Source organism: Sinocyclocheilus grahami, unplaced genomic scaffold, assembly GCF_001515645.1.
Source record: "Sinocyclocheilus grahami isolate Dianchi unplaced genomic scaffold, SAMN03320097.WGS_v1.1 scaffold1057.1, whole genome shotgun sequence".
NCBI classification, from domain to species: domain Eukaryota; kingdom Metazoa; phylum Chordata; class Actinopteri; order Cypriniformes; family Cyprinidae; genus Sinocyclocheilus; species Sinocyclocheilus grahami.
In genome coordinates this window covers 81388-105955 of record NW_015506236.1, presented here as the reverse complement: position 1 = coordinate 105955, position 24568 = coordinate 81388, and the positions used below count along the sequence as shown (strand labels likewise).

Genomic DNA, 24568 nt, shown 5'->3' with positions numbered 1-24568 from the left:
GTGGACCAACGGCATTCAAAACTTTCACTGTTTTGAGAAATAAAGTCTGTGTAATTGAGTCTGCAGTAAAGATTCATGTTTGTATACATTTAAAAAAAAATGTATACAAATTCATTAGCACATTGAGTTACTGTACATAGTGATTTGAGGGGGCAACTAACTAACTTGCTGACCATATTCAATTTGTAAACTTAATTCTTATATCTGCCACATGTGGATTTTGGAGGTCAGTGGATAAATTCATGGATCAACAATTAAAAAGCAATATATGACTTATTGGTCCTGTCATCGTTAAATATATAGCTGCTGTGAGCTATTTCATAAATCAGTTGGGACAAAATCAGCATTGGAAAAAGTGACTAAAAGTATACGACGCCTAGGCTTGTAATAATGAACAACTGCAGTGAACTTAAATAGTACTATAATTCCACACAGCAATTATATCTGTTAAACACCAGTTAAATCTCTTTAATTGCCTGGTACTGCCCATATCAATGGCATAATAGACTCATTTGCAGTTTTACATTGACAACTGTATTCTTTACATCCTCATTTACATATTGTAAATCTCCCACAACATTCTGAGAGCCAGAGATCCTCTGAGGTGCTCTGGTGGCCCATGAAGGGTATTGGTTTGGGTGTACAATCTGACAGTGTGCGGAGAACTATGGTCAATCTAACTTCACAGCAACATACCCTTCCCATGAGCATCTATATACACCATAACCAGTCTGGCAGAGCATTAATCAGGAACATTAAGACTGCTGAAGAGAGGGACGCTTACAGAGGACGTCAAGACCCCCGCAGGGAACTGGGTTGGGTAATTAATGACCCATTCAACAGGCACAAGGTGAGATTTGACTGTGCTGTCTGACACAAATGCTATCCCTCTCTGCCCGTCCATCTCTGACTGAGGTAATTAGCAGAGTGCATCTTGAGCATCACCGCAAGGTGATGTTTGGAGTAACTAGCAAAAAGCAGAGATGCAACAACCTAACACATACATATGCATATAGCTTCAGTGTAGTTTGCTCATTTTTATTATGTTTTCAAAAGGACTGCCTGACTGTACCTCCATACAATGGAATGGCAAAATGCATTAACAGCTGATTGTTTTTTGTTTTAATTTTAATCAAGTTCATATGAATTTTTATTATGTTTTTTCAGTTTTTCATACGCAACCCATCTCTCACAGGACAGAGATTCAATTTCAACTTTGACTAAATGTGTAGTTAATGAATTTTGCCTTTGTAGCGTAGTTAAATTACCTTTAATATGAATAACTTAACAAGCCTCAGTTTCAAAGTAGGTTTTCAAACACTGAGTGAAACACCTCCCTGGACAAACACATTTGTGTATATGAACTCGCACAAACAATCCTCCTGCAGCATGGTGATACGGTTTCATCTAAATCATTTTTTTAAAAGAAAAAAAGGGAAGGGAGAGGGGGAAAAACAAAAATGATAATTGATAATTAAACCATTATTGAACTTTAGACAGGGTAATTAGTGTAATATATAACTGTGTATATATAATATCTGTATCTGCCTGTGCAGAAGATCTTCTCATTTGCTGGATTGTCTAGACAGCTTGAAATCAAAAGACATCACAAAGAAATACTACACATCAAACACAAATAGGCGGAAATTGTGGGGGTGGGGGCTCAGGACCCACCCCATCTGAGGGTTGTCCCCCCCTAAAAATATAATTAAAGACCACACTTTGTATTGTAATTAATATTATGATATATACTTAAAGTAACTGTGTAAGTATTAAAACAATACAAAATACAACAATACAAAAAAAAAGTTTTAAGTTTAGAAACATTTTGAGTCCCCCCTCACTTTTCTCACAGTGCTTTGGTCCACTGCCTGCTTTACCTCTCTACCTTAACATCGGATGAAGTGATTCTCTTCTCTTTAATACAGATGATGCTGAGCCATTAATAAATTAATCATGACAAAAAAAAAGATAACTTATGTATGTTTCCATGAGTTCGCTGTGTTAGCGATGATAACGTTACCTTGCTTGTTTGGTAGCTTATAGCTCATTGGATAGTAAATCTCCCACTACAACTAACACTGCAACATGCCTATGTGTTTACTGATATTAGGCTAATATTGTAGATCCACCGTTGTGTTGGGTTTTACTCAATATGATGTCAAGTGACAGATCAGTGGGCTTGCTCCAGTTGAATATCTAAGTAAGAGATGTCCTGTATCCCAGACCAAACCTAAAATACTATGTGGAGGATACAAGATAATTTAATAATTAGGTTACACTTTAATTCAATAGTCCACTTTAGACATTCTACTAACTGTAAGTAACTTTGCAACTACATGTCAACTAACTCTCATTAGAGCATTTGTAGACTGTTAGGTTAGGATTAGTAGAATAAGTTGCCGTTCTTGCAAAGTTACTTATACTCAGTAGAACGTCTGTTAAGCGACCATCAAAATAAAGTGTCAGCAGATATTAAGCAGAGAGTCTACTAATACTCTAATGACTGCTAGTTGACATGTAGTTGCAAAGTTACTTCTAGGTAGTAGAATGCCTAAAGTGGACAAGAAAAATGGACATAAGATCATTTTCAGTGCACCAAACGTAAAGTACAAAAAGTCCCCATATTAAGGCAATTTGGCCTTAATTAAGGCAAAACATTTTTGTATCCCCTTCAAAAATTGCTCTTGAGAAATGTTATGTTTATTGCCCCTTAAGATAAAAAATCTAACATTAAATTGGGCTGGGAACTGTAGCAGGAAAACAGTCAAAGTTAAGGGCTTTTCACATATAAAATTGTTAACCTAGATTCTAAACCCTGGGTAAACATAACTCTGGGATATCTAGTTCTAAATTTTACATTGTTCATATTTAACCCTATAGTGTGTAATCAGTAGTATGGAAAAGAGCAGCTTGGTCATTCATTTAAAGGGGTCATATGATGCGATTTCAAGTTTTCCTTTCTCTTTGGAGTGTTACAAGCTGATTGTGCATAGATAAGATCCCTGAAGTTGCAAAGACTAAAGTCTCAAAACCAAAGAGATATTCTTTATCAAAGTTAAGACTCTGCCACGCTCCCCCTAAAATGGCTCGTTCTAACACGCCCACAGCTACCTCACTATGTGGAAATATTAGCATAATGCCGCCCAAATGTTCATGCAAAGAAAGAAGGTGTGGTTTCAGTAACTGCAGTTAGTGTTGAAGCAGCATGTCAGGGAGACGCTGTGTGTTTCTAGGCGAAAGCAAAAGCAAAAGCACTTTATTTGGCCTTCCGAAAGTAGATGCATTTTATGGACGATCGTTTCGTGAACCTAGGAGAGGAGGTAATTCTGACTTTGCTATGACAATCTGGCGCTTCTGAATCAGCTACTGTTTTGTTATTAGTTTAAGTATTTGCTATTGACTGTTCAAATGCGGAGTTTTGCGCATCGTGTGTGTGTGCGCGAGTGAGCAAGAGAGAGAGAGAGAGAGCACGAGAGAGCAAGACACATCACAATGGAGTCAGCTGTCTTAACCATGGCTTGTGTACTGCAAACACATATTCATCACTGTGTCTGTCACGAGACTCTGTTCCCCGTTCAGGCTCTGTCTTTACATTTATTTTGAAAGATGAATCTCGCGATTATGGTAAGGGGCGTTACATTTCCGACGAGTGCTTGCGGTGTTCGGCCAATCACAATGCACTGGGTCAGCTGGCCAATCAGAGCAGACTGTGCTTGTCGGAAGGCGGGACTTTGTAGAAAATGAAGCGTTTGAGAGAGGCGGGGCATAGAGGACCTACAATAATGTACAGTATTTGAAAAATAATGTGTTTTTTTAACATTAAAGCATGTCAACATATTCTGTTACACCAAATACACAAAATAACGATCTTTAAAAAAGCATCATATGACCCCTTTAAACATTTCTGTTTGTGTTCAACTTTATAAAAAAAAAGGATACGGGTCTGGAACAACAGGACAGTGAGTAAATCAAATGTTGATTTATGGTTAAGCTATCCCTTTAACATACTTATTTGCCTATTTATGAGTTCAACAATGAGGAATACAGTTTGCGATGGCAAATGAAACTTATAAAATTAAAGGGGTGGTTGACTATGATTTCACTTTTTGAACTTTAGTTAGTGTGTAGTGTTGCTGTTAGAGCATAAACAACGTCTGCAAAGTTATGACACTCAGAGTTCAACGCAAAGGGAGATATTTTCTTTTAAAGAAATCGCTGTTTAAGGACTACAAAAAACGACTGCTAGGGACTACAACGAGCTTCTTCCTGGGTTTGTGACATCACCCGATGCTTACATAAACCCCGCCCCTGGGAACACACAACTACCCGTAATGGTAAGGGGGCGTGACAATTCTGGACAACGTGCATTCGGCAAATCACAAACACACTGAGCCCGCTAACCAATCAGAGCCCATTGCGTATTTCTGAGGGCGGGGCTTCACAGAACCAGGAATTCAACAGACCATTTTGACAAGAATGGAAACAGCGGTGTAGAATAAAGGTAAAATATGTGAAAATGCATGAACACATGTTACACTGCACCCCATAAACACAATCAAGTTTTCGAAAAAAGCTGATCAACCACCCCTTTAATATAAATACATGGCTGCCATTTGCCATATGTATGAAATCTACAAAATCTGCAGTGCTCAAAAAGTCAATGTAGACAAAACTAATGGCATAGTGTCTTCGGATGATCTGAATCGAGGGCACCAGTGCCTGTGTGTGTGTATGTGTGTCAGCTTTTGTGAGGAAGGGGGATTCCTTTCCAGAGGTCAGTGTTTAAGTGTGGGGTGTTTAACAGATAATTAAACCCAAAGGGAGTAAATACACACAAATCCACACTGTCATTTTCTCCCTAATAAAATGCTCTCATATTGTGTTCCCAAATGGCAGATGGAAGTGGAAGGCACAAGCTTGCTCGGAAAAGACTGCATTTAACATCCCTTTATTTTTCGCCTCTGGCTTGACAACTGAAAACAGACATTACTTCAGAGCGGTTGAATATATAGTGCTTTAAATCAAATCTAATATAGCTACCATAATACACTATGTTCCCTCCAACAGTTCTTTTGTTATCTTGGTTACAAAATTATTCTGAGCTTCTGTGTGTCTGCAGGTTCTTTTAGCTTGTTTCCTTTTGATGAAAACCATTTAAACTATAGAAGTGCTTTACAGTAAATCACACACCATCACAAGATCTCAGGAATTACTAATTAAATCATTACATTTCTAAAATCATTTAGAAATGAATAATTTGGTTGGCGTATGTGCATATTTAGGATACATAAAATGCCATTAGCATACCAAATAAACATTTTGAATGTCAATTTCCATCACCACCATTTCCACCACAGAATGTTGGAAATTCCATTGTGATAGAAATGTTCATGTTCAGAAATGTGGCAAAGCTGACTGTTATTGGACAAATTAAATTAAATTATTGAGAATGTGTAGAGTTTATTTATTATTATATATTTATTTTTAAGTCTAGAGGGTCAAAAGTGCATCTACATGTGTGTTATTTGTTCATGTTAGTGACCCCTGCATACTTCTGCCTACCTTAACCACATCCTCGTCTGTCGAGCGACATTCCACCGACTCGGTCACATCGGTCACGGTACCTTCGGTTCCAACGGTGACCACCTTCACTGGCATGGCAACAGTCTTCCCGGTGAGCACTGCGGTGTTAAGGATCTCTCTCTCCTGCACACAGAGGGCATATCAATCAGACTGTGTTAAGTCAGGATAATTCACTCGCAATTATTCACGATAATTCGTTATTCTGTCAGCTTCAGCTCTTCAGCGCCAACACTGAGTTATTGCTATTAACCCAGTGAGTCATATCATTCAATTAGAGTCATCAGCTCTGGAGAGTCTCAGTGAGATGGAGAGGTCTGTTTAGAGCCAAACAACACATCCTGTTTTTATGAAACTGATCCACTCTCAGATAATACATATTAACATGAAACACACACAGGAATAAGGTTCACTATCAAGTCGCTACAAAAAGAAAAAAAAAGAGAAAAAAAGATTTTCACATATATTCAGAAGAAAATATGAATGCTTGCCCATACAAATCTCTTCAGCATGACACTAGGGTACTGTGGGTAATTTGCCAAGCTGATGCGATGTGGTTGCTAAGGTGTTCAGAGTAGTTTCAACATGTTGTTTGTGGTTGCTAGGATGTTCAGGGTAGTTGCTAAGGTGTTTTAAGTGGTTGCTTACTGCCCCAAAATCAAAAGAGCTCCAAGACGAATTATCAGATATGGAGTCTTCAGGATTTTATCATCAAAAGGGCAAAAATAGCACTTCTGATTAATAATTTTTAAAAATAAATAAATAAATAATATTTAAATTTATTTTATTTAAAAGTACATATTATATTTAGATATTAAATAAAATAAATAGTTACTTTAAATTTAAATATATATTTTAAGATTTTAAAAATTATTTTATATTGAAATTATATTATTCTATTTTTAAAACTAACAGATAAAACATATTTCAAAACCTTATAAATGTATATATACACAAACATAATAATACTAATCCAGATGTCCTACTCTAAGTATGGGTAAATAGTGATGCTTGACTGACAAAGCACCAGTAATAAAATAAAAATGATGCTTATAGCAAACATCAATACCACTGTGGAAAGTTCCTGAAATGTGCTTTACATAAAGAACATTGTCAGGGAAAAATACTGTAGGCACATTTTATTTTCAAAGAAATATCCTGTAATTATGGAGAAATGACAGCTACGGTAACTGTTTTTGCGAATGCATTCTCTTTTTGTGTATAATCTTATCTAAAACAGGTCCGTGTGTTCAATTTACAGTTCAGACAAACCAAAGTCTGGATAATTAGATCATTTAAGTCTGACTTGTGTATTCCCTGCTGGCTGGGACTAAGGGTGAGGAGACGGCCCAAAAACTGCCCTCATCATAAACCATGCGACACTTTGAGATGGATAAACCTAAATAAAGAAGCCCTCTGCGAAGGGTTTGTTCTTCATCATATGTTCTTTTCTTCTCTTTATGTCACAGCTCTCGCCATTCTCCTTTAGAGAAAACAGATAACATTATTTAATCCTGAACTGTGGATAATGAAATTTCAAGCTTGTTAATAAGACTGAGGTCTTCTGTTCCTTTTTTTTTCTACAGGCTGATCCCACTTCAGGCTTCACTTGGCAGCTGATTCTTATTTCAATCATTTTCACTTTAATGCACCACAATCGTGAGGATAAACGAGCCTCTTCCTTTCTTTCCCTTTATCTGTTTAAGCTGATCAGTATTTTCTAACACAGGCTGGGCTGTCTACTTCTGAGGTAGAATTTGAATACGCCATTTCCCTTGATTTCAAAATTATGTAAATGTGCAATATGAACGTAGTGTGAGCAGCGAGAGCTTGGTATTCAAACCTTACGTTCTGACATTTTGACAGGGAGCTATCGCCTGTGTTTGATTTGCTGTCAAAACATTAATTTATCAAGACCAGGAAAATGACTCTGATAAATATTCTACAGGATGGGATGGGTGAAGTGTTTACAATTCACTCCCCCACTTTCACTCACTTCCCACTCAGATGAATTCAAAGAACTCGGCGACACTGTTCGGCAGACAAGGTGCTTTCAAATGCCTTTCAATGTGTCCATTCACCAGCTATTAAAACCGAACAATGTAATTTTCAGTCAAGCCTGAAGATTACGCAGTGAATTAAAAACAGAATTCCAGAATAAAACAGGCAAAGTGGTGGAAAGCCTCTCATTGTGATGCCACAGACTCTGATGGGCGGCTTTACTTCACTGTAAAAAAACAACAAAGCTGAGGTGAGTTCAGTTCAGCGAGGGAGGACAGTTTTAAACCACACAGGTCAAATCCATTGATCCTTGAGAAATGCATATGTGCCTTCACCCTCTGACTCACATGGCAAAAGCACAAAAAAAGCAGTGGAACTTTTCTGGCTAGGATATATCAACAAAATTCTTTAATATTTGAAAATTATATCTGAAGATTCTAATGCTTTGCTAAATAAGGAGAAAAATAACTATTTATTCACCTTAAAAATTATGGGTACGTGAATGTTTGCACAGTTATGGAAGGATTTCAAAGTAATATAATGTAGACTGTCCAAATTCAGAAATACACATATAATAAGAAGCCAATCTTAATCCAATTCAGTCACATAAAAGTCACATAAATCTGTGCCACATTTTCTCAGGCTTGGGGAGAAAATGTTGTGTTAAAACGAAATAAAATCACAATAATTTTTGAAATAACATACTGTTTCTAATTTCTAATGCTTAGTTGTAAATATTACATACACAAAATTAAAATAATAAATAAGTTGTATTAGCATATTAGAATGACTTCTGTAGCATCATGTGACATTGACTGGAGTAATGGCTGCTGACAATTCAGATTTGCCACCACAGGAATAAATTAAATTTAAAATTATTAAAATAGAAAACCGCTAATTGTAATAATATTTCACAATATTACTGTTTTTACTGTATTTTGATCAAATAATTGCAGCTTTGTTGAGCATAAGAGACTTCTTTCAAAAACATTTAAAAAAATAATTATTGCAAACTTTTGGCTGCAGCACCGCAAAGATATATATATATATATATATATATATATAATTACAATACAATTATATATATAAAAACAGTTAAAGAATGAATTGCAATATACATAAAATCAAATTCTATGGTGCTTCTGTGCATTAGTGAGTTTTGGGATTACAAGACTACATTAACATGCAGCACAATGCAGAGTACAGTCTTTTCACACATCTGGCTTTGGCTTGAAAATTAAGGAAGATTTACTCTGACAACAGGACTGATGTGGGTGGCATGAGAACCAGCAGAACTTGTATGCCACAAGTTTATGTCCACCTATACACTCCCGGTCCTTCCCCCCCAATCATGATGCTCCGGTTGTTGAAAAACACCATTCTTCGCTTTCCCCAATCCCATCTCTGGAGCGCCTATGAGACGTGGTTCCAGAGGGAGGAGGGTGTTGAATCTGAGCACAATGTGTTATTCATGCTGCCTCGTCATCCACTGCTGCCCTGTGGTCAGTAAAGATCGTTCCCTGGACTGCTGACTGATTAGTGTTAGATATGCGTGGATGTTGGGTTTGAAGGACAGGCTGTACGTCCTCCCAGAGATCATCTCTGCGGGAAGGCAGTGCTTCTACAACATGCACTTAACTTTAAATGGTTCCACACTATCTTGAGAAAGAGTGAGAGAAAAAAGGAGGAGGTAAATCGATAAAAGGCCATTACACTTTTGGCGGCGCTAGTGGGGGGACTAATGAGGTATCGGAGGTCGGGGAATGTAGGGTTAATATCAGCACATGTGATTGGTTCAGTTCGTGGTGAACCTATGCCGGCTCACACGGGGTCTAACGCTCAAAGACAGGTAGCGCTGAATGCATCGGCACCCTGTGTGGATCCTCCTGGCTGATGCCGCAGCCATGCTATTACAGAGCCATCGATCGGCGGCTGTATTTCTTTTCAAGACCATGGGTCCTTCCAGCTCTTCAGCAGCAATGGCTGAAGCCTTTTTGCCTCTCGGAGTCTTGCTGACAGAGCCTCTGATAAAATGGCACAACAGTGCAGACAAACGGAGCAAAGAGGAAGATGGCTATTGATTTCAATAATAGCGTTGAACACATTACAGTCACTGGGTCAGCCAAGCGCCTCTCAGTGGCTGCTAGAATGAGGATAATCACAGTTTTGTGTTACTGTTTCTGCATCAACCCATAATCCAAGGCCTCTCCACCTCACTGCTTGGTTAAATGAGCACTCTTTCCAGGAATTATGAGCCCTGTTATGAACAGTGGATGAACCGGACACTGGATTTCCGGACCTGGATTTCTGCTACCATTCTTTAAGAATTAAACTTCTCTACATTATTCATGACATTGCATAAATATGTTCATATAGACAGTGTGATTTAGCCAAGTAGAAATTGTTCCTGGATCAAGATCGTTTGTTAGTCCTGGAACAACATTCTTTTCAAACCATCACAGGCCAAACACATTCTCTAAAGCTTAGATACCACCGAAACCTAGTAGAAATGATTCATAGGAATGCTGTTTAAATCCTAACCCCAGCTCTAAGATCAAATTCTGATGACAGAATGACAGGAAGGTTGTTCCAGGATCATGTCCTCCCTGAATCACGGCAAGCACATAGGGAGCAATGGCAAACGTACTGCAACTCAATTACACTACCTTTCCACTGCACCAACAAGTCAATCTCTACTGCTCAGTAACTAGTCCAACAGGTGCTGTTTTTATGACCAGAAACAATTATTTTTATGTGTATGTTTAAACGTTTAAAGAACTGATTCTTAATTATAGTTTAATTTTTGTTTTTTAATTACATAATACAATAAAAAATGGTCTACAACAATAACCTGGAAGGTTAATTTTCATAATAATAATTTTAAAGGGGTCATATGATGCGATTTAAATTTTTCCTTTCTCTTTTGAGTGTTACAGGCTCTTGGTGCATAAAGAAGATCTGTAAAGCTGCGAAGACTAAAGTCTCAATTCCAAAGAGATATTCTTTATAAAAGTTAAGTCGGAGTCAGCCACGCCTACCTAAATAGGCTCGTTCTAACATGCCCCCACATATCTACGTCGCTATGTGGGAAGATTTGCATAACGCCGCCCAAATGTTCACGCAAAGAAAGAAGGCGTAACTTTTATTCTCGCTGTAGTTTTGTTGTTTCCGCCGCCATGTCGTAAAGACGCTGTGTGCTTCATTGTGAAAGCGAAACTACTTTGTTTGGTCTTCCAAAAGAGGACGATATCTGCTTCGTCATGCCTGGAGCTGATCCGTGCTGGTTGCTGAGGAAATGCTACAACTTTGCGCTGTGGATCGCCGGATCGGCTTTCACCGTGGACGAAGCGGAGTCCAGCCCGGAGTCGTCACATGTCCTTCCGGATGCTCCTTCGTCGAAATCGCCGGCCGCGCCGTTCTCAAGTCCACCCACCTCTGCTCACTCTAACCCTCCGGCCGTTCCTCACACTAGCCCCCGGCTTCTGCTCACTGTAGGCCACCATGTGTGACTCTATTTCATTGTGAAAGCGAAACGCATTTCATTACACCAAATACACAAAATACTGTTCTTTTTAGCAGCATCATATGACCCCTTTAATATTTTATAATTCATACAACTACTACAACAACAACAACAACAACTACTACTACCATTTTTGTGTTATTTATTATTATTAATATTATAATAATTTACCAATTTTCAGTTATTTTTGTTTACCTTTAAGCATAACAGAACTGATTCTTAATTCTTTCATTTTTAAATAATTTTAAGAATAATTTTTATTAACATTTTAATCATTTAAAAATAAACAATTTAATAATAATATAATATTTTGCAATTTAGTCATGTCTAGTTGCTAATGCTATGTATTTCTCATTTGAGAACGAAGGAATGCTACAGTATGTAAAGTTTGAGTAATTTATGCAAATAATACAACATAAGCTAGCGACTTTACCATTGAAAGGAGGCCATTCAATATCGCCAGACTTGATTCAAAAGAACCAATAAGCAATTCTATTTAACCAATTGTCTGTCTATTGCAACCTGCAGTTCTCAAGGGTTTTGGGGTTAATGTTCAAACAGCACAACCATAGGAACTTAAACCCTATTCGCACGGGATTAGTATTACCTGGTGACCTCCAGTCATTTGTAATAATTGCGGAGGTTGTCTGTGATCTTAATCCCGTGCGAATCGGCCATGTCTGTAATTTGTAAAGTAAAAATTCCTCCGCAAATGACCTACCATATTTCGCCGAACACCCAGTGTCCTGTGATAATATTAGTCCCGTGCGAATCGGCATCTCTGTGATTCGGCCAGCATTTGGCGGGTCGCATGTAATTTTTCGAGGTTTTTGTTTGCTGTGCGCCTTTTTATCCATCTTTCGCGAAGAATGGAGCTGCGTTGGAGTGTTTGATAGTATTTTGGGTGCTGTCATCATATCGCTACACCATACAATTTGCAGAAAGAGAAAGCTGAAAAGGTTTTGAGGTTAATGTGTTACAAATAAATCAAGCGTAAAGCTTGAGATATTATTTTAACCTGGTGAAATGTAATTGACACAGCGCACTAAAATATATTAATTTCTCTTTTTAAAATCCATCTGGACCATAGAACGGGACTCTCAAAGCCTTGACATCGGGGTATCCAGGAGACAAGTCAGTAAATTTGAGTAAAATCACAGGCTTCGCTTATCCCGTGCGAATGCACCACACGAAATTCAGATGTGGGGGGGTAATTTCAAAATCATACAAGGTCTTCAGATAATACTAATCCCGTGCGAATAGGGCTTTAGATGAACTCTTTCACCACTCTTTCAAATGAACAAATGCTAGAAAACTCCACCACCTTTTAATAACTGTAAAAAAAACAGCACGGCTTAGATGCAATCGCCATCTAACATCGCCTCCCTCATTTCCTCCAAATCTGGAAGTACAGATTCCATATGCCCTGTGTAGTGTGCAGGCCTCCAGGTGAGGGATAATGAATGCATAGGCTGTTTCAGATGATTTTGATAAGGCGGCAGCGGTTGTGCGCACAGTCGCGGTGGAGAGAGACGGAGGGAAAGAGTGAGATGCTGGTAGTAATGAGGGAGTATGTAGTGAGGACCATCGATCCCCACGGCTCTGTGGCAGGGCGCAGGTTTACTGGGGCCAGCCGCCGCTCACAATAACACGCTTCTGTCTGCATCTTAATCTCTCAGCAGTCACAAATCAACTTGCATTTCTTTCAGACAACTGCACTTATTTTTTTCTCTCTCTCTCTCCCCTTTTTTCTTTTTCTCTTTCTGTTCCTGCATGTGTGCCACACGGTCCTGTATGGACAAAAATAAATTCTAGTTGATCGCTTTAAACTAATTGACAGAAAGTAAATAAAATACAAGCAATTGTGCAACCAATGATGTGAAGACACATCGATGTACCATGATTTGCTACTTGCCGTTGCTCCAAGGTGAGAAATCTATATATCTTGTCAGTTTTTCTGAAATAGATTATTTAAATGTCTGCTAAAAGTGAATTTTTGTCAATGTTTAGTACAATAGCATACAGATGACCTTAAAGCTGGCATACATAATAATAAAAGCTGCTATTTTTGTCGACACTACAACATTTTTCAGTCATTTCAGTATAGGGATACATAAGTTATGGCCGATAACTGATAAAAAACAATATTAAAATTAATTTTGAGATTTAACACTAAACACTTGAGATAAAACACTAAAAACAGACATCAATAATTTTAAATGCTAAAAGTAAATGTAGGCATCACAACATTATAATGTACAGTAAGACAAATAACATTTGAGATTTGCTAAAGATTATCCCGAACAATGTTATTAAGCCTCAGTGTTCCAGTCATTTTGACTCAGAGGGGATTTTCTTTTTCCCGAAAATACCAGTTATTGTTATTGCATTAGTCTAAAACCTACTGACTTTGCTCATTCATATACACACACATATATATATATATATTGTATATATATATATATATATATATATCAATTCCTCGTTATGGAATATTATTACCAAATTGTTTTCTTTTAATTATCATAGGTTTTTTTTTTTTTTTTTTGGAATTGATTGATTGTAGGCCTCATTATTCTGAGCTTGTGCACCTCAGTTTTTGAGTGAAAAATTATCCACAAATAAAGCTTTTTTCACTCAAAAACTGTTGTGAAAAAAGATTGAATCCAAGATTTGGTGATAATATAGCATAGTGAGGGATTTATTAGCAATTTTTAAAAGGTCTGTTCTTTTTGACAGGGAACTCTAAATTAGGTAAAGGATTTTCAGCACAGTACAAGAGTTAAATTATTGGCGTTTTTAAAGATGAACTTGAGAAAGTGTGCATTAGATGAGAGCAAATGTAATGTAAAAATACTGTACAGGAAATGAGGATGCACAATTAAATGTGCATTCTAATTATTAGAAAGGAAAGAACCACTAGCAGCTAGTTCTCCATGTAAATTTGATGAGTAGTTAAAAAATGTTGCCTGATTTATGGCCTATGGCCTGTGGAGAACACAAAGGAAAAGGTATTACCTTGTCCTGTAGGCGGTTTACAGAGGACACTGTTCAAACAGATTTGAAGGAAGACAAACAGCAGGCCAGCATCGCTCAGAGAACAGAGAAACCCATGAGCTCTGAAGAAAAGCCAGACACACACCGAAACTCAAGACTAAGGCCAAGAGGCTACAGAAAACTAAACAAAACAAATCCTCGAAGAAAAAAAAGAGGGGTTTGAAGGGAGACGCCTCTGACTTGGCAATTTGCTTGATTTTCCTTTTCTCTGAACAAACTCGCCGTGCCCTGCGAGAAGACAGGGCGGCAAACAAGAATGAGAGCACTTTCAATAGTCAACCGAAAACAAGCTCAGCAGGCACCGAAATTTGCCTTCGAGAGGGCTGAATGGCCAATTTCAAGGAGCTTAAGTAAACTTGATTCAAAAGTCGTGAGGTATAGAATCAGAAAGCGAGGAAGAAAGACAAACACACACATTATAGATAGAGAGAGAGAGAGAGTGAATGCGCACGCTGATGCATCCTAATGAGCCAGAACAGATTTCCTACATTTTGAGGGTATCATGCACTGCCAAATCCTATTAGGGCATCTCCTCATTCAAAAAGTTGAAAGTGATGTGATTACATTTATCCTCTCCTGCTGTGTAACACAACAATCTGCTTTCCCAGCATTCGAGAGCTCAAGACAAATGTGTTCCGTCAGAGGCCCAGACAACACAAGTGATTAGTGGCTGCTGTCTTGTTGTCTGTGGCCGTGATTGTTGTGTGAAATGCACTGATGGGCCGAACGGGCTCGAGCCGGGAGTGTCGAACTCAGGCAGTAAGGGCATCCGGGCTCATTTTCGCAATGTTATTACATCATCCTCCGCCCTTGTCGCTACTGTACGACTGGCTTTGTTTACCGTAATGGGCGGAGACAGCACTGCTCTCAAACGCGAAGGCTGATGGCGCTTTTCTGACCACTGAGTGGGGAACGGGGCCGCGGCGGCTGTCCTCTTTAATGAGACTGAAGAGACAGCTGGCAGGCCTGTCTGTGAGAGGGGAAAAAGCTAATTCTAATGGAGCAGAAGTCTCCGATGGGACAGATTGGAGCCTCTTGCCTTTGTTATCGTATGCCATTGTTCCTGTCTCACCAATCTGCGTAGTTCCTCTACATTAGACCGGTAGAGAGAAGGGGGGGGGGTCTTGATTAAGTTTAACAAGGTGTGGTGATGGCAATGTCATCGTTATGGACAAAAGCCACCTTAGGGTGTGTGAGAGCTGCACTGTAAAACGCAATTAAGACAGGCTGCAGAAGAGGCAAGGTGATATAATTCAAGATGCTATGCAAAAAAGAACCAAACCTACTGTGTGTATGTGTGTTTGCATGTGAAGGTCGCGAGAGAGGAAGGTGAAAAGCTTTAGCTAACGAGAGGGAGCATCCAGATTTCAGTGGTTTGTGTGGTTACAGAAAATACACACAAACCTTTTCACATCGAAATGAAGTCATCTTCAACCTACCGCCCTGCTGAAAAAAAGCCAATGAAGAGCAGATGTGTAGCCCACCTCTAATCAAACACCATTTTTCTCCTTGCCTCAGCATCTCACTTTATTTAAAAGATGAAACTCACACTCAAAACAATTTTTTTCTCATTTTGTTTTATAGACCGTAAGCACCAGAGAATCAAGCGCTGGCATCTTTAGAATTCTGTCTTTGAACAGTTGTGCTGCTTAACATTTTTGTGGGAAATATATTTTTCAGGATTTTTTGATGAATAGAAAGTTTAAAAAACAGCATTTATTTGAAACAGAACCTTTTGTAACATTATAAACGTATTCACTGTCACTTTTGATCAGTTTAATGTATCTTTGCTGAATAAAAGTGTACTTATTTTTTAGTATTTTTTTTTTTTGCATAATTATATACATAAGATCTTGTATATATACAGTACCTTGATACATACTTTGCTAGTGATAAATAGCAACTGTGCTTCCCCACTCATGAATAGCACTAGCTGTGACTGCCTAGCCACTACATAGCCCAGTCTCCATGTAGCTTGAAATAACCTTTATTATCTTATATTTAACCTTATTTGTTTGAGGCCACTCACAGTTTCATCTAATTTTAAATTAATTACTTTTGGTCCTGACCCAATTGCCGATTTGAAAGCAAACTGCACGCTCAATTAACCAAATTACATCTAATTAAAGTGCTAGTCATACTGTTGCTTTCAGAAGACACATCAGCATTTCCTGTGTGATAAATCTTTATGCCTGAAAGCAGCAATAATTTATATTATATGCAAATAGTAACAATAAAAAGAAGACTAAAGAACTGCATCACATATTTGGACTTGCTAAGAATGAAAGACATGAGTTGTCGAGGACTAAGCTCACCATAGCCAATGGCACGATTCCCCCGAGGTCATGTGGTGCCAGACGGATGAGTGTCTGGATCTCATCTGAAAGGGTTCGGGAGATGGGGTACTCGATCTGCCATGTCACTGAACGACTTCCCAGAGGATCCAACAACCCGTTGACCTCCAGATCCACCTGCAGGACTTTCTGGAAAGCGGCCTCCACCCTAATATAAGAAGTAAAGAGTAATATCAAAATGTTTGAATGCAAACTAAAAGCATATGCATGTACAACTCATGGGTGTCTTGTGTTTATTTGTAGTTATGTGGCTACTGGCCAGTGCATGCTGCCAATGGATGAAGGGGCAGTCAAGCGGCCATTTATCAACCCTTTTGTTTTTGTACACCTGGTGCGTGTAGGATGTAGGCTGCGACATATGTGGGTGTGAGTGTGTGGCGGTTTACTCTCATTATTTCAGTTCAACAAAAACACATCCCAGCACCAACGGGGAAAAAAAAGACAGCAAAAAAGCAATTTACTTTTGGTCCAGCGCCACAGCATTTTCAGAAAAGATTTCCAAAGCAGAGCATAACATTATCTCCACTGATTGCGATGCAAACAATGCTGAAAAACAATGAATAAAACCAAAACCATTTGATTTTCCCAGGCCAGGGTTTGATCAGCCTGGCAGCTCCGGGATCACAGTACTTAGTTAAAACAAAACGGCATATGAAAAATTCCTAGTATCAAATACAAATGTGGAATATGTAACTGCAATTGAATTCACACCTGGAACACAAAAACAAAACTATATTCTTTTCCTCAGAATGTTTTTTTTTTCCTTTGATAGAATCGGAGGAGTATAGTACAAGGTCTCTTATAAAATAACTCACACATCCATGAAAAAATATAAGGTCACCGCATTATTCTCAATGCTGTCATTTCATCATTTTGGAAAAAATAATTCGAATTTGCTCTTTGGTTGACACTTTGTTTTTTTTCTCTACAAACACTTCAGTCAGGGTTAACAAGGCTGCTGTTTCCCCATGTGGAACTGGGCTACTTTTAACCTGTTTCCATGAGAGTTTTTTTATCCTGCAGTTTAAAGGTTTGAAATATCACACAAATTATTTTTGAATGCAAGGATTTCTGACCAAACAAACAGCCAATCCTCTGTAAATCAAAATAGGTAAGATGGATACTACTTTTTATGTTTGACAGGCTAACTGTTGTTATGATTATAATTTAGTAAATTTACTGTATGTCAGGTAACTGTGTATAATAGCCTACTGTTCAAAGTTTTGGTGTCTGTAAGACTTCTATTCAGCAAGGTAGCATTAAATTAATCAAAAGTGACAGTAAAACATTTATAATGTTGCAAAAACTATTTCAAAGAAATGCTGTTATTATCAACTTTCCATTCATTAAAGAATCCTGAAAAAATGTATCACGGTTTCCACATAAATATTGAGCAGCATAACTATTTGCAACATTGATAATAATAAATGTTTCTTGAGCACCAAATCAGCATATTAGAATGATTTCTAAATAATCATGTGACATTGAAGCTTCTGAAAATTCAGCTTTGCCATAACAGGAATACATTACATTTTAAAATATATCAAAATAGAAAAAGAAGTTTACAATATTACTGTTTTACTGTATTCTGATCAAACAAACACAGCCTTGGGAAGCAAGAGACATCTTTCAAAAAGAAAAAAAAAGGAAAAATGCTTTTCTTAAACATTAGTTGAAATCTATTGTATTTTATTACTTTGTATTCAATGATAAAACGTAAATGTAATTAATTTTTTCTACTTTGGAATGGTTAAATGCTGCTTAAATGACACAGCATGCATAGAAATTAACAGAAATAACCTCAAAAATGTATAAAAATCTCATGAAAATGCTAAATATTTTATTTTGGGTTTTGATATTGGGCTGGTTTTATTGCTCACTGGGCTGGTTTTGGGCTAGTTTGGATTAGTCTTTACAATTCTAGCTGCAAAATCTGAGAATATCTCTTTTAGGAGCAGAGAGATGCCATCCTTTTTCTGTCAACAAAATAATTCCAGAAATACAGTCTCCCTCAAATAAATCTTCAAGAAAAAAAAACATCTTCAACCTGTCTATATCCTCTAATAACTTTCATTCCAAAAAGCCCAGGATTCTCTGATTTCAATGTCATGGAAACAGAGACGGCAGGATATCTTTAATAAGCAAATCTGGGAAGATCATATCAGTTTTCACACGTTCTAATCTGTGACTTTACATAATAAAAGCGACCACACACAGCCAGTCTCTGCCAGATTGCACATGCTGTAAATTAATTTGATTGGTAGATTATTTAAAGAGACATTATCTGTAAGGAGCAGAAAAGTGAACTCAAGACACGAAAAAGCTTGTTAAAAAAATCCTTAAATGAATCCATTTGCTCCAAACCTGTATGATTTTCTTCCTTCCGTAGACCACAAAAGGATCTGTTAAGCAGGATGTTCATGTTCTTTTGCATAAATTGACAGTGCAAATGACAAAAATGCATCACAAAGGTACTTTAATAGTGGTTCACTCTACTTGTGCACTATATTCAGTCATCTAAAGTCAAGCATTAACTTTGTATGAGGAATAGATCAAAATTCCATAAAGATCAAAAGTCCATATTCACAGAAAAACTACTGCTGTAGATTGCTAAACTCATTTGTATATGCTCCCGTTCATATTTTCTCACACAATGTAGTTGAAGTGAATTGCACAAGTCATATGAAGTAATATGAAGTTTTTTTTGTCATTTTTGGAGCATTAAAAAGTTGGTCATCACCATTCACTTTCATTATATGGAAAAGAGCAGTGTGAACATCCTGCTAAACTTCTGCTTTCGTGTTCCACAGTAGAAAGAAAATCACTTGGGTTTGGAGCAACATGAGGAAGAATAAATGATACCCATTTTCATTTGTGGGTGAACTATTCTTTTAACAACTACACAGATGTATGTATCCATAAGTATGACTTACCCTAGGAAATGCAATTGCAGCAACTACAGCAAAAACAAAAGGTCTTGTAATGCCATGAATTACACTTACCAACAGACATTTAGCTAAGCACTTTTCATGATCACACAAAAAAGTGGCAAAAAATTCTATTTAAAGTAAGTGCCATTTTATTGTGCTAATGTGGTGCTGGTGAATGGAGATGGGTAGCTAAAAGGCTATGGTGTTAGAGAGGTATTCTGGGAGAAACACAGCTGACAGCTTTGTTGCACTTAAAAATAAATGCATCCACCTTGTAAACACTGGCTTTCCACGACCTCACTGAATGTTCTGAAGAGCCCTGTTAGCTCAAACACTTTAATGGGTCATTGTCAGTTTTCTCATTCACTGCTAAGAAAATCAAACCAGTTCAGGATTAACACTGCCATTATGGCTCAAACGTAGAGTTAATATGTGTCCAGCAGAGGGCGAAGTGCAGTATCTCTTCACCAAGATGGAACATTTCTGACACCAGATCAAAAGCTAATGCTGATTGATGAAAATCCTTTTCCTTGCAGATGGAATTTGGGAATCTCTGAATTTTTGCTGCTGATTTTGTGGGATTATCTGCAGAATGGATTTAAAAATGGTTAAACGTGTTAAACCAAGCATACTGGGAACAGATGTAGCCAATATGTTCCAGAAACAAACATAAAGGGATGGGAATTTAATGAATGATGGGCGTTCCAGCGGAAACTGCGGAACTTTCAGTGGAATTCTGTGTATTACTTAGTTTAGTGAGCATTCTACTTGTTTATAGCCTATATTGACTGAGTTTTCTGCTCTCCACAGGCCACTATGGAAATCTTATGCTATGCAGCAGAGGTTATAAGGGCAGCAAATATGAAAATCTTCTCAGACACAGAGAGCGAAAAAGTGAAGCCTGAATACACATTTTCAAACCACAAAAGGAGTACTTTGTGAAAACAGGAATGTAAAGTGGAACGTCTCGGTGAGAGTTTCTCTGTGAAGTCTTTGAGAGTCTCGACAGGTGCTAAAGTGCTCATCGCTAGTATGAATGAATTATGTCAAAACGTATAAAAATGCAGAAAAAGCCAGATAGGAGCTATTCGTTGACATAGACCTGCACATAGCTGTCGGAGGGAGTGAAATTCTTCCAAAATGTATAGGTCTGATGACAAAGGGTTCGACTACAGGAAGTGGAGAATTAATATTTAAAGTGGAGTAGGTGAAATTTTAATCTTTCAAAAAGGTTCTTCGACTGAATTTCCCGAAACAGAGGCTCTTCAAAGAGACGGCGCGCCTCCCTCATTTTACACAACCATGTAAAAATGGCGTGAGAGAAAAGGAAAAAAGGGTAGAAAATGGAAATGGCTTTCATTGTGGAGACTCTAGGGTGGATTCATTCATGCACAGTGGTGATCTGCTTAGCACTGACAACAATGATACATCAAACGAATGGAATCAATTTGACTACAAAGCCGCTGTGGTTGGCAACTCACGGCTCAGGGAAATAAAAGTCAAAGCCAGGGAAGTAATGGCAGTTGGCGAGTCAGCTTTGAGTAAAGCTGTGGTGGAATTTCATTTCACAAGTTGCGGAAGACACTGAGCGAAAGAGCCGTGCCGAAGGCGAGCCCTAGCCCTCCTGCTGAAGGATTTGCAAAGGCAACACTGGGCACTCAGGACCCCCAACAGCAAAGCATGAAACTCAATCACAGTGCTGGCATGGGGGCCCTGACCTGCATCACACTCACTAAAGAAGTTTATGGTCTAAAGACGGAGTTCAGATGGTCAGAACAAAGAAGAGGAGGATGAGAGAGAAAATAGAGGATCAGCAACGACTACAGATAAATATTAATATGGAGCCAGTATTTGCATGCAGAGGGAAACAGTGGTGCTTTTATAAAGTATCACGCTGCTACAATAAATGATTGTGAAAAAGAACCAGTGACCAAAGATTACAAGTTTTTTGGTATCAAGTCTTAAAGATATTAAAGAGTTTTGTATATAATTTCAAGTAATCCAAGGAACTATTGGCACCAATAGTCAACTAAGGATTGGGGTGCATCTGGGAAACACAGCCCAGATCTTTAAAGGGGTAATAGGATGCTAATTTCACTTTTACATGTTGTTTGAACATAAATGTGTGTTGGCAGTGTGTGTACACATCTACCCTATAATGATAAAAATCCACCCAGTGGTTTTTATTTAATCCCTAAAAATATATCCCCTTTTTCAAATCAGGCCATTGTGTGACGTTACACGAAAAAACGCCCTTAGTGAGGCTCCCACAACCCGCCCTTAGTGAGCTGTAACAGTCAGACTGCCATTGTTTTGTAAGGATGGTTTTCCTACGGTGGTTCAGGCTGTAGGATTGCCGAATGACTAAAGAAACGTTATCAACACGATGGTATAAAACTGTACATTTCTAGTCTATTACCACCCACTGCCACTTATACCAACGACGGAAATAAGCGCAGTTAGAATAGCTACATATGTGGGAGAGCGTTGCTATTGTGTGACTATTGTATTGCAATAGGTAGCACTTTAAGATTAACCTTGAATCAAGACTAGTTAGCACATAATTAATAATTGAAATGGTTTAATAACAATATTTTGTTATGGTTACACTTGAATTGGTTACAAAATAGATGAAGGATGGTAAAGCATAGTTAATTGTACCCAACATGTAAAATATTACCTGAGAGAAAGAGATAGAGAGAGGAAGAAAAAGAGGGAGAGAGGGCAGAGACCCAAGAAGAGCTCCAACAAAGAAAAGAGCCAGCCAAGAAAAGAGACAGAGCAACAGTTACAGTCCTCTTTTATCCCTTCCTTGACCATGTGACTAAAAACCAAATGTGAGACATTCAAACTGACCAATCAGCAGATTATAACTTCACCCACTGGGCAAAAGGTGTGACAATTAGCAGACCCCCGGTGTATACACATGTTGGCCTACAGGCCTTGATCGATATCAGCACCTCTGTGCCTTCAGGAATTCCAAATGGCCCTTTTGTTACTGAAGATAGGTTTGGGACAGGAAAGCAGAAGTCTTTGATAATTTTTGACCTTACAGTTTCACCACCGGAGCAGATGTAGACAAGCATGGCTCCACAGCGATTGAGGTGTTCTGTTGTTAGATGTAATAATGAACAAAGCAGTCGTCATTTACTCCCGACATCTGAGCCGCTGAAGACACAGTGGGATTACTTTTGTTTGTGAAGGGAATGCGCCCCGATCTACCTAAATGCATTTATGTTCGCGCAAATCATTTGTGATCCAACTTCACTTACAGCAGAAGTGAGTATAAGGGGTTTTTTATTCATCTTTTCCATCGCTGTTCCTAATAACGTGCTACTTAGCAAGTTTCGCAGCTGAAGTAAACAGTCTCTCAGAGCATGGTTCGTCACCCCATGGAAGAGAGGGGTGGGGTCAGCAGAGCTCATTAGCATTTAAAGCAACATGCAAAAAACGGGTTGATTTCTGCAGAGCTGATTTTGACAAGCAGACAAGTGCATAATGCTGACAGTTAACAGACCTTTACTTTTTAGTGTTATTCTGTAGGAAAGTTGTCAGGAGGATTCACATAAAAAAAACATACTTTCACCACAAAAAGGCTAAAAAAGAAGAAGTGATGGGAACTTAAATTTGTACGTTTCTCTCAGAATAAAAGACAAAAATTAAACAAGAATATTGTTTGGTAAGTTGAATGTACAGCGTCGGCAAGATTTAGGAAAAATTCTAGTCAGCAACCACTGAGGAGGCTGTTAAAATGTCTAACTGTGGTATGGACCTGAAAAGTTGCACAGTAAGACACAAAGTGTCTAAAAGATTAATTTCTGTTTGATTTTATTGTGTAATACTTAGGTCCCTAAAATTAAGCCTCAGATGAAAGTGCAAGATGCTAACTAACGATGATCCAAAATTTTAATTCTGGCTGATATGGTAAGACAAATTCATTTGTTTGTTGTTACGGCCAATAACAGATAAATGGAATTTGCTGAAATTAAATAAAAAATAAAACACTTTTAATAGTATCTGCCATAACATTGCATCATAATATCATCACAACAGTATTAAAAAAATAGATATTCAAGATTATGTTTAAGTTTTTTAAATTACTAATGTTTTAAATATTCACTTTAAGTGAGCATTAGATGGCAAAGTTGATCTAAATGTAAAAATCATGGAAATGAGCATGCACAATTAAATATATATCAACCAATGAATTCTCCATAAACCACCTGCATAAACCACTATTAACTTTTCATGTGTAAGATCCTTGAAATTATGGACGACCAGCATCTAATGCAAAATACCACTGATAAGTGGCAGAAAAAATAGCCCACCTTGACTGTCTGCGACCCGCGATCTCCTGAACCTTGAGGCAGTGATGTAATATTCATCGCACTCAGCAAGTTGATTTGCTTGCTCTTGCTTCGGCTGGAATGCAAGAGGTGTAAGAAGAATGTGAAGCGGTTGGACCAGATGGAAGCTGAGGAAAATGGCTGCCCTTGGGTGAGACATCCAACTGGGAACATCATTTAAATCCATTAGCCAGATATCATCAGACTTTCCCACTCACTTAGTAGCTATGTTATCACCGCTGCAGACTTGAAGTGGAATGGGAAGCGCAGAGTGAAATGGATGCCCGAGATGCCGGTTCTTCACACTGAATTACCTGAACCAAACCTGGCTATATTGGCAGCTCACAAAGCCTCCTCACCAAGCAGTATCACATGTGTCCCAGGTTCAACTCTGAAGGACAAATAATCGTATATGTGCTGGATACAGCTGGGTTTAAGAGAGTTCTGCTTAAAAAAAATAAACTCACAGTAAAAAGGCAAGCAAGTGGTGAGACTCACAAAGGAACAGTGTTAAATATAACGTCTCAGGTTACTTATGTAACCATGGTTCCCTGAGTAGGGAACGGGACACTGCGTCCTCTAGGTGTCGCTATGGGGAACGCCTCGTCGTGACCCGTGTCTGAAGCATACATTGAAAAAACACCAACTCGTTGGCCGGCGACAGCCATGACGTCACTACCGGTGCGACTATAGTATAAATAGGCGCCGGGAGCACACATCATTCACTTCTTCGTCTGAAGCTTGCGTCTGCAGCATGGCAAGAAACCTAGAGGA

General features: G+C 38.2%; 1 protein-coding gene across 1 annotated transcript in view; it reads right to left on the bottom strand.

Moving 5' to 3' along the window:
• The window catches only part of LOC107566201 (transmembrane protein 132C-like), a 106504-nt gene that overhangs the window by 8157 nt on the left and 73779 nt on the right, over positions 1-24568 (bottom strand). Inside the window, exons 3-4 of the mRNA XM_016251572.1 lie at positions 16480-16666; positions 5566-5709 (exon numbers count right to left, since the gene is read on the bottom strand). Coding sequence (XP_016107058.1) covers positions 5566-5709; positions 16480-16666 — 331 coding nt within the window. The remainder of the gene's footprint in view (positions 1-5565; positions 5710-16479; positions 16667-24568) is intronic.